General features: G+C 33.3%; 1 protein-coding gene across 1 annotated transcript in view; it reads right to left on the reverse strand.

Moving 5' to 3' along the window:
* The window catches only part of LOC145979621 (uncharacterized), a 105,520-nt gene extending 94,061 nt beyond the window's left edge, over window positions 1–11,459 (reverse strand). Inside the window, exons 1-2 of the mRNA XM_083112585.1 lie at window positions 11,413–11,459; window positions 10,768–11,062 (exon numbers count right to left, since the gene is read on the reverse strand). Coding sequence (XP_082968711.1) covers window positions 10,768–11,062 — 295 coding nt within the window. The 5' untranslated portion in view covers window positions 11,413–11,459. The remainder of the gene's footprint in view (window positions 1–10,767; window positions 11,063–11,412) is intronic.
* Between the last annotated feature and the right edge of the window lie 724 nt (window positions 11,460–12,183).

The following is a 12,183-nucleotide window of genomic DNA, read 5'->3' on the forward strand; positions in this document are numbered from 1 at the left end:
ACAAATTGTTACTAATTTATATATCAAAGTTATGTTATTTAGAGTGTATGAAGGCGTATAAAGTTAAATTTGTACTTATCAGTTCAACTAACAATTATATTTTACACACAAAAGATAATGTTTACAGTTAAATTGCTTGAATCAGAGAATAATATTTTACAGTAATTGATTCATTCAGCACTAGTCAGTACTTTTATGCATCAGAAAGTTTTCTTAATTTTCTATTACGCATGCTATTTTGGGCTATTCTTAAAATGTATTTCTAGGGCAAACTGGTTTAATTTTCTGCTTATAATGCAAAGTTGACAGTTTTCGCACAATGCATTGTACATTTGTTATATTCTCTACTTACAATCCAAATATTATGCTTATTTAATGTATAACTAACTCTCTAGTCTTCTTAAACCCGAATGTTCATGGCTACAGCAACACATGCCTTTCATCTGTCCATGTCCTGAGCAAGATCCATATACTCCTTTCCTTCCCTACCAATTTCCTTTAGGTCCATCTCTACATTATCCCTCTATCTTTGTTTTGGTCTCCCTATTGGTCTTTTGCCATCAGGTTTCCCAACAAGAATCCTGTATACTTTTCTTTTCTCTCCCATTCGTACCACATGATCTACACACCTAAGTCTTCTTGATTTAATCATTCTAATAATATCTGGACATGAATACAATGTACTTCTAAATTATGTAATTTTCTCCACTCATCTGTCTCCTCATCTGTTTTAGGCCCAAATATTTTCCTAAGGATCATATTTTCAAATACTCTCAATTTATGTTCCTTTTTCAATGCAAGGGACCAGGTTTATTTACTGTATTTAACTTTTATTTTTTGTAATTAACAAAAATTAAAAGCTTATGCTGTAGTTATTATATCTTTTTCTATCAGCTTATTTTGAAATTAATATTGTTAGGTATAGTCTTTGATTTATAACTATATTGCTTTTTTTATCAATTTATCTAAGAGTACACGCAGACAAACACATGTGTACACACTTTTATGTAAATAGTTATGCCTTTTTTCAATATTTTAGTATGAATATTGCACTTTAACTATTCAAGCAAGGGTAGGAAAGTTAGGATTTCTGAGAATTTGTTGCAGGATTTTGTTGTTCAAGTATAGATGAGAACTGAGCTGGGAGACTGTTTTGAACCTTTTCATGAGAGTTTGCATGTGAACTGTATGCAAATTGAGCACTATTGACTGACTGTGAATGCTTCTAAGTTTTGCTGTTATTTTACATCAACTCTGTGAGACTGTAGAGAGTTTTTCCTTTTCAAGTAGTTTTTATTGATTGTATTTGTATATGTTTTGGGGACTTAACAGTTTTATGTTATGAGGCAGTTTGTTGTAGAATATTTTCACTGGATTCTTTTGAGATATTGAGTGTCTGCTGTTTTACTTGTAATTATTTTCCTTCTTGTGTTGTGTATTTGACTATATTTTGTCCAAGTTTGTAGTATTTAGAATAATTGTTATTGACTTGTAGATGTAGGGAGTAATAATCCTTTGCAGGATGTCCTTTACTTTAGTCTGAACATTATTCTTAGTGTTCACTTTTGAAGCCTTAGTATTCTGGCAGTAATTCATTTGTAATGTAGGCATTTTTCTAATAAATTATACTCACTTAGTTGTTTCAGCAGGTAAAAATTGCATGATGGTTTACTGCTGATGATGCTAATTTGCTCTTCTTATGTACTACGTACGATGTAGCTTATTTGAGTAATTGGAATTTTGTACTGAAACTAAGATTGCTTGTCTATCTTATTCCTATGTTTTTACTCTATCCTATGCCTTGGAAGAATCTAGATATATTGTGTTTGCAGTTTTATGTTTCTCTAAGGTTTCAGCTATGTAGTTTTTTTAAACTGTGCTATGGGTGTGACTATTGATTTCTCTTTCTGGATGCCATGTTGGTTTCTGTGTATTCCTTTTGCTGCTTGAATTTGACTTAGGTTGTTTGCTTTTTCTTTGTTCAGTATTTTTTACTTTTTTAATATTCTTTTACATAAAAAATTCAAAGTACATTGTTAAAGTCAAAGTGTGTTAAAATTCAATTTTTCAAAGTTAAAGTTTTAAAAATACAATTTTCTAAAATTAAAAGTTATAATAGTACATTTTTGTTAGTAAAAGTTTTTATACTAGGGTAAATTATTTTGTTGTTAAAGTAAAATATGTTAGTTAATGTAAAATTAAAGTAATTAAAATTCAATTTTTCAAAGTTAAAGTTTTAAAAATACAATTTTCTAAAATTAAAAGTTATAATAGTATATTTTTGTTAGTAGAAGTTTTTATATTAGAATAAATTATTTTGTTGTTAAAGTAAAATATGTTAGTTAATGTAAAATTAAAATAATTAAAATTCAAAAAAATAAAAAATACATCTACAAGTCAATAACAATTATTCTAAATACTACAAACTTGGACAAAATATAGTCAAATACACAACACAAGAAGGAAAATAATTACAAGTAAAACAGCAGACACTCAATATCTCAAAACAATCCAGTGAAAATATTCTACAACAAACTGCCTCATAACATAAAACTGCTAAGTCCCCAAAACATATACAAATACAATCAATAAAAACTACTTGAAAAGGAAAAACTCTCTACAGTGTCACAGAGTTGATGTTTGGTTTGAGTTGCTGTTTTAAGTCCACTTTATGCACAGTAAGGCTAATCGGGACTGGACCTACAGTTTAAAGTGGGATCCGAACCACTTGTGCCTCCACCGGGTATCGACCCCGGGACCCCTCGATTACAAGGCAATGACGCTACCACTGCGCCATTGGGGAGGCCCAACAGAGTTGATGTAAAATAACAGCAAAACTTAGAAGCATGCACAGTCAATAGTGCTCAATTTGCATACAGTTCACATGCAAACTCTCATGAAAAGGTTCAAAACAGTCTCCCAGCTCAGTTCTCATCTATACTTGAACAACAAAATCCTGCAACAAATTCTCAGAAATCCTAACTTTCCTACCCTTGCTTGAATAGTTAAAGTGCAATATTCATACTAAAATATTGAAAAAAGGCATAACTATTTACATAAAAGTGTGTACACATGTGTTTGTCTGCGTGTACTCTTAGATAAATTGATAAAAAAAGCAATATAGTTATAAATCAAAGACTATACCTAATAATATTAATTTCAAAATAAGCTGATAGAAAAAGATATAATAACTAAAGCATAAGCTTTTAATTTTTGTTAATTACAAAAAATAAAAGTTAAATACAGTAAATAAACCTGGTCCCTTGCATTGAAAAAGGAACATAAATTGAGAGTATTTGAAAATAAGATCCTTAGGAAAATATTTGGGCCTAAAACAATTGAGGAGACAGATGAGTGGAGAAAATTACATAATTTAGAAGTACATTGTATTCATGTCCAGATATTATTAGAATGATTAAATCAAGAAGACTTAGGTGTGTAGATCATGTGGTACGAATGGGAGAGAAAAGAAAAGTATACAGGATTCTTGTTGGGAAACCTGATGGCAAAAGACCAATAGGGAGACCAAAACAAAGATAGAGGGATAATGTAGAGATGGACCTAAAGGAAATTGGTAGGGAAGGAAAGGAGTATATGGATCTTGCTCAGGACATGGACAGATGAAAGGCATGTGTTGCTGTAGCCATGAACATTCGGGTTTAAGAAGACTAGAGAGTTAGTTATACATTAAATAAGCATAATATTTGGATTGTAAGTAGAGAATATAACAAATGTACAATGCATTGTGCGAAAACTGTCAACTTTGCATTATAAGCAGAAAATTAAACCAGTTTGCCCTAGAAATACATTTTAAGAATAGCCCAAAATAGCATGCGTAATAGAAAATTAAGAAAACTTTCTGATGCATAAAAGTACTGACTAGTGCTGAATGAATCAATTACTGTAAAATATTATTCTCTGATTCAAGTAATTTAACTGTAAACATTATCTTTTGTGTGTAAAATATAATTGTTAGTTGAACTGATAAGTACAAATTTAACTTTATACGCCTTCATACACTCTAAATAACATAACTTTGATATATAAATTAGTAACAATTTGTTAAAATTAAGTTAAACTGTAGAATTGTTTTCTTAAATAAATATAAAGTAGTAAAAATATTAAACAAATAATTCCTTCTTTTCCTATTTAAAGGATGCCAAACAGTGTAAACCAGTTGTTAGTGGCTAAATAACATAAAATTTGAAGGCAGTAACAATATTTTTAAAAAATACTGTTTTTTACCTAACTTTGTGAATTAAATACTAGTACATTTTGTCAAATTATACATAAAATATAACTATTTCTTTGGTATTTGTACTAAAGTGAAGAAAATGTTACTAAACTTGGCTAGTACAGTAAATCTGAGAGTTTTAGCTTTATTTGTCCGTAACTGGATATAATTGTAACTTGTTAATCTCGCCAAACACAACCTTTACCTCAATTTTGGAAGCTAGCTGAACTTTAGCGTTTCGAATTACATATAGTGAAGGCCTCTATAGTGGAAAAATACACCCAGTCTGTAAAAATTTAGAAATGTTGTCTCCTTGTCTGTCGAACCAGACCAAAAGTGTTCTCAAGTGTTTCAATATATTTCTTGACATAACTAACTTTTCAAAAAAAGAATACCTTGTGCCCAGATAGCTTAGTTGGTATAGCGTTAGGCTTTTAACCTATCAGTCCAGGGTTCGAGTCCCTGTCTGGGCGATTACAATTTTTAAATTTTGTCATCGGATCTTTTGCAGAATGGATATACAATATGTTTACAGTCTAACAGATTATTATTTATCTAAAATTTTGCAAATAAGCTTTTAAGTTTCTTAAATATCAGCATCTTTAGCTAACAGTACAGCATAACCAGTATTATTATGATAGAAATGTTCTGGTGGAAGAACCTACACCTACTGTAATATCTCTGTGGTATTAACTTACATGCAGCCCATAACTTTTGGGATTGTTTCTCCTCCGTTACATTTCCTGGCCATTTACCCTTAGCGTCGCGATTAGCCTCAGAAGCAAAAAAAAGCGAAATCTTATATTTGTTCTTTTTATATCTCTGAAACCACCTATACTATAGAACTACATTTAATGAATTTTGCAGTCTTCCTGTTTGATCTGTTAAATAATCCAGTCAATAAAAATATACTTGCATAGAAAAATATGTTTTTCAGATACTTTAATCGGGTAATCTGCTTTTGCGTACTTCTTCAGAAATATACAAAATCATAGTTCTTTATAAATTTAGCACCTGATATAGAATAAGTCGAAGTCTAGTTAGAGTTGGCCTGTAAGTGCTTCTGGTACATGTAGTTACTTGAAAAGCAAATATTGGGTGTATAAAAGATAGCATTCTTGTGAGACAGTAAAAAATCAACCTCATTTCCTCGTAGCATTAGCTGTAAATGCTTCTTGCAGATTAACAAAGCTCTGGCGTGTAGGCCTACATCACCTACAATCCTTTGTAAGGTTCGTGTTGTCCTATAAATTGTCGATATACATACTAAATCCCTAGTTACAGCCTAAGGTTTTAGTTTCAATCAGAGAATTTCAGTGTTCAGATAGTGATTGTGGCCTCGTATAATAAAGAAAATAGAAATAACCCTAATGTTGATGCACCCAAAAAACAGTAATACTTCAAAAATACCTTGAAAAAGGCTATAAGGCTAAATTATTCTTCTAGCATAGAAAAAAAGTTTAGCAAGTGGACCTATGGTCCATATAGTCAGTCGTCTGTGAACTTCGTCTTGTCCTGTGAATTGAGAATATATTGATAAATGGTTATATATATATTTTTTAAAAAAAAGAAACAATGTTGGTAAGCGTCCAGTTATGGACCCATCGGTAAAGGGATTTCAGTCTTTATAGACACACAATAATTTTCGTTACACTAAAAATTTGGCCTCGTATAAAAGTAAATAGTCGAAATGATAAACATTTCGTGTACTTTATCCAGTAAACCTTAGCTAGAAATACAATAACAGCGTTACAGACATAAAAATTAAGCAAGCTTTGATATTCTAGTAGCACATAATAAATATAAAATATCCTTTAAAATACTCTGACAAATAGTTGTGGGTTATCTGAAATCAAAATTTTCAAGCCCTCTCTCCTGCATAAATAGGCTCTAGAATTCACTAAGCCTCAAAATAATATTGGGTACATAAAATAAAAAGCAGATGGAGAGTGATGCTGATCGCATCATCTCCAAACAGCAAAAACAAAAGTATATGGATGGAGCCCTTCCTGATATATTTAGAAAACTTTACCTAGTATAAAAGTAACAAAAACTCAGCAAACTCTAAAATAAACAAACTTTCCTACATAGCAGGCGTAACCTGACCTAAATAAATACATATAGAAATACAGAACCAAAAATAGCATAGTGGAAATCAGTAAACCCTAATAATAATAATAATAATATATTCTGTGGCTTACATTTTAGCTAAAAGTACTTTTTCTTTAGTGTTTTTGAAAAAAATTAAATAAATACTAAACTCTAAATTAAAAATTTGTCAATGTATATATGATACGAAACAAAATAAATACAAATTAATACATACCCTGCAAAAAATCATTAAAAAAAGTTGAAAACATCTCTTTGTGCATCCAAAATATAATAACAAATCCTTCCTGACTGGATTAAATTGTGTTATTTGAGTAAACTAGAGAATAATCCTGTAAACTTGGAAAATATATCTGTGTGTGTGTGTGTGTGTGTGTGGATGTGTGTGTGTGTGTGAGTGCGTGTGTGTCCAAAATGTAATAAAAAAAACACGTTCAAATCGTGTTATTTGAGTAAATATTAGGCTAAACTTGTGAAATAAACAGATAGAAGTTGAGAACACATACTTTGTGTGTCGAAAATGTAACTAAAAATCTTTCCTGAACAGATTGAATTGTGTTATTTGAGTAATAATAAGCCTAAACTTGTGAAATAAACAAATAGAAGTTGGGAACACACACTTAGTGTGTCGAAAATGTAACTACAAGTGTTTCCTGAACAGATTGAATTGTGTTATTTTGGTAAAAATAAGCCTAGACTTGTGAAATAAACAGATAGCAGTTGAGGACACACACTTTGTGTGTCGAAAATGTAACTAAAGGTCTTTCCTGAACAGATTGAATTGTATTATTTTGGTAATAATAAGCCTAAACTTGTGAAATAAACAGATAGAAGTTGAAAAAACACACTTTGTGTGTCGAAAATATAACTAAAAATCTTTCCTGAATTGTATAAAGTTGTAAAATAATAAATTAAAAGTTGTAAAATATCTTTGTGAGTCCAAAATTTAATAAAAAATATTGCCTGAATAGTATAAATAGTGTTATTTTGATAAAAAATTAACATAAAATTGTAATGTAATAAGTTAAAAGTTGAAAAAATGTCTTTGTGGATCCAAAATTAATAAAAAATGTTGCCTGAATAGTTTAAATAGTGTTATTTTGGTAAAAATACATAAGAACTTGTAAAAGATTTGACATAAAGTCGAAGTTCGGTAAAAAAATAAGCTCAATATTATGTTAAATAGCACACAGTAACATAAATTTACTACCTAAATCAATAATCAATGGGTCCTAGGTTCATTACCCCGTGATAAAAGCAAATAGTGAAAACTGTAGACCCAGTCCCTGATAGGTCTCCCTTCTTCCTAGTACATATAATAAACCCTTACGCTTCGTTCTCCTTGTTCAAAGTAAAGTTCTCGCTCCAATCTAATTGGGTATCCAAAAACCTCGCTAAAGCGTCCTGGGCCTTAGGGCCACACTGAGCGGAATATTAATTGGCGGCGGAAACTGTTTCTACAAGCGACGCATAGCTTCAGGGATTTGGCCCTTGCTGCGCATTCCAGACATCCTTTGTTGTCTGGTTGAATCCCTCCCCTGCCCTACAGTATTGCATACCTTTTCCCTGTTCTTGCGTACTGGTTAACCTTGGAAAAACCGGTTCTGAAAATCTACCGACGCGTTCTCTGATTGGTGAATCAGGTTCTCGCGTTCTTTCTTTGTTCTGGCGTTCTGACGTCATTTGACCTTGACCGCACTTCCCCCAAATTCCTTTCTCCTCTACCTGCGCGGAGTTCACCCTTGTCTGTCTGGCATCAGACTCGGCTCACACTTTATACATAGTTCGTCTCCGCTCAATATATTACATGCCATATAACATTATTACATAGTACTAATTAATAACGTTGCATATCGCGGGTTCGAGTACCGGGACCGTCCCCAATCGTAATTGGACCTGTACCTACAGCCATTACAACCTTTCATAGTGGTTCATAAACCATAGAAAACTTATTTTCAATATTATAAACATTAATATTAACATTTTATACATTACATACTTTGCAGTAATGAATATAAAACCATATGCATAGCGTTTAGTACCTCTAATTACCTTCTATATACATATTTTTCATAAAATAAATAAATATATATTCATAAAAGTTATAAACATGCAAATACATAAATGTAAAGTATTCTAAGTACTTGCAAATGAATTCTAAGTACATGCGAATTAGTTCTAAGTACGTGCAAATTAGTTATAAGTACGTGCAAATAATTTGCGAATATTAAATAGCGACAGCCACTGGCTGGGTCCTCTACTACTACTGGGGGGGGGGGTATTTATGATAGGCCCCCGAAAGTTCACAGCAGACGCCATTCCATATTTCCGGCACACATCTTATGCCGACACTGCAGAGAGAGAAAATGTTGCTGCTCGCATACGAGAACGGAAGGTGTACCGTGCCGTTGCATACAGTATGCAAGGTGTCCAGGAGTTGGGACGCCTCGGTCACTCCAAGAAGGGGAACTTTAAACATGGGCACTGCTTAGGTGAAAGTGTGCAGAGGGGCCAGGCTGGTTGCAGATTCACAGTGGCGGGGTCTCAACACATGTGGGTCGTTGACTGTACGCAAAAGTTCCAGTATGCTCGTGAAGTACTGGGATTAAATATTGATGGATAAATATGTGTATGCCATAAAATATATATAAAGTAATATGTAGATGGTATAAAATATATCCCGTGGTATCAGAAAAGTTACCCGACGAAATCCATCAATATCATGTCAGAAAAGTCAAAGCATTGCAAAAATAAGGAACTGACGAAAAGAAATAATTAACCCAAAATTTGGTTACGTCACAACTGTTAAAACGGACCAAGCCAAAAAGTAAATTCTGGATAATTAAGATATAGTAAATAGTTGATGATATGGCTCCAATGAGGTTAGGATCATTATTGACGAAAAATACATACTAAAATGGATGAATAAATCAAGGCAACATAGTGACGCATTTTTAACACTCACTAGTTAAGGTTGGTTTGCGCCTGCATACGCCTGACGTATAGCATAAATAAACGGTTAAAATGAAGTTCCAAATTAGTAATAGGATAACAGTAACGGGAAAATGGGACAAAAATATTTCATGAAATTTTGGGTCGTTCGCGAGTGACTGATTCAATTTCTCCATGGCCAGTCGAAAGTCAGTCCAAGCAGGAAGAATTACATTTGAAAAATTCACAGAGGTATTAAAAAGTGGATAAATTGCTCGAATAGCTATTTCTGTATCTAAAGCCCTACGAGTATGGATGATTTCATCATCAAAAATCAATTGATCAAAATTCTTATAATTACAGAAAAAGGATGTTCCTTCAGACAATGTTATTGTTTTGTGTGTATTTAAATTGCCATTTAAAGTTTGTGATTGGAGGAATTTTCCTGTGCCGGAAACTATCACTCCTGTTTCGATTTCGAACTTTCGTGAGGTGTACCCCGACGTTGGATTTTATTTCTGTAGAACAGGAAATAGTGGAATTATGAAATAGGATATTTGTTAAACATTTAATATTATCGTGAATTGAAAGCTCCGTATGAATACAAACGTAAATAAAGGAATTAAATTTACAATGACTGTCAAGAATTTCTACGATTTGGATTTGACCATTATGTTCCATTTTATATGATAATTGGGGAACCTTAACCCGGAACCATTTGTTATCAACAAAAGTGCCAACATTGATAGTCCGAAAAACTGGAGAAATAGCGTTACGAGGTAAATTTGGAGTTTCTAACAAAATATGAAAAGAATGAGTGGATAAGTCATAATTGACAAGGTATACATTGGTTAAAGCGTAAAAGAGACCAAGATCCGTCACATATAGGGTGTCCTTAAAGTCAGAATAAAGAAATCACGGAGCCAATCGGGAGAAATAATATGATAAGATAGTTTATTCATCGATAAATCGGTTACCATAAAATCAATAGGGGTAAATAATTCTGAAGCGTGCAGAAGTGCCATTAGGTGCCTTTCTTCCGTATAGATGTCACAAACTTTCGAAACTAAATCCGCTTTAAGAGCAATAAGAGAACGTTTGAAGATTACCAAAATGTTATTAACAACTCGGAAAGCCTGGATTTCGTCTTTCTTCATTTCCTGTAATTCTGCCTGAATCTGATCTTGATTATGTTTTAGAGCTTGAACAGAGGAGCTAAGGTGATGAATTGAAAAGGAGTTATGAATTGAAAGGCCCGCCGAAAATAAATTCATTAAATTAAAGAAAATCGATCTTTTCCCTCGAGTGCTCCCAGATACATTTTTCCACACCCCATGGCAGTTCGGCACGAGAAAGACCTTCGGCTTTCCGAATAGAAAGTTCCGGATGTCTTTTCATAAATCACTGAAACCAATCAATGCCGGTCATTTCGGATTCCTCATTGAAATTGTTTGGAATCCCTCACTCAGTCACGTACTTATAGGCATACTCACGTACGCTCCACGGTGTCAAACCAAATCCCCTTTTGGACAGGTAGATTAGACGCACAATTAGAGCTGCTCCAATGTCTGAAGGTATCACTGGTTGACGTCCAACATTATGCACTGGAACATTTTCAGGCGCTGAAGTTCTTGTTTGAAGGGTTGTAAATGGGGCACCAAGCACGTTTGAGGCTTTCCGTATTGAATATTCCCCTTCTCTAACAGCAGTGACAGCTTCATCCATAGCTACAACCGACCAGGAACTATAAGGACCATGAGAAGTTTTCCGAATGTAGTTACGAGACATCTGAAACAAAACAAAACGTTGCTATAGCCTACACATGTATTGTGCTAGAAATTAGGCTGCTGATGATCATAGATAGACAGACTGATTTATTAAAATATAAATATAGCCTACTGGATCCCTCCAGTTATTTCAAAACAATCAAACAGAAAGGAGAATTCGAATGATCCGATTTACCCTGAAATACACCTTATTAAAAACCTATTTTTTGTTGGCACTGATTTTTGTGTATTGTTTAAAATTATCACAAGATCTGGTGAGGCATGCTTAATTGAATGAAATATTACAATTGAAAATAAAATTTACTTAACAAGCAATGAATAGAAGCTTATTCCACGACAATGAAAACTTACATCGGCTGCTTTTTTGTCTGCACAAAAATGCACAACTTGAAACAATGTAGTCTCGAACTCTTCTGGCGCCAAACAAACAATGGGTTCTGGCAGTTCTCGTTTCTTCTGACAGGTGGCAGCACAATGCACACCGCAATGACGCAAAAATTTCATTTCTTGTGTCTGCAAAACTGAGTTCTTTTCAGCCGATCCGATTTCCTCAATGACCCGATTTCCCCCTAACCTACCCTACTTGCCTTTTAAATACGATTCATATTTCACCCCGCATTGAAAAATCACGCCATCCTAACCACCGAAGAAACTGTATGATGATATGATTTTCTCACAATTAATACATAAACACCCAACACACACACACATACACAATGCATTAATTTACCAAAAGGAAACTTCATTTAAAAATATACAATAATACAATTAAAAATATTAAACATCGGGTCATTTTCATGTACGCAGCATTAGCTTCGCTTCACGCTTGCCATGGCTTGCCGGACTGAGTGGCGGACCATGCGTTTTTGGCGAGATTTCCCATCATGCTCTGCGCCGCTGACGTCAGTAGTGTATTTTGGCCGGTTCAAAATAGTACTTGGTACGAGCCTTTTTTTTTTACAGATTTAACCTCAGTGGTAGCATATTTTGACAATTTTTTTGTTGATTTTATAGCGTTTGACGACTTTTCAGTGCAATTTTCACCGCATCTAATTTTTTTTCCCACTCGTACTTGGTACGAATGCCACGATCTTACGTGATATAGCTTAACCTATCCTTTTT

The sequence above is a fragment of the Lepisma saccharinum genome, chromosome 26 (genome assembly GCF_977018435.1).
Source record: "Lepisma saccharinum chromosome 26, izLepSacc3.1, whole genome shotgun sequence".
Taxonomy (NCBI): Eukaryota; Metazoa; Arthropoda; class Insecta; order Zygentoma; family Lepismatidae; genus Lepisma; species Lepisma saccharinum.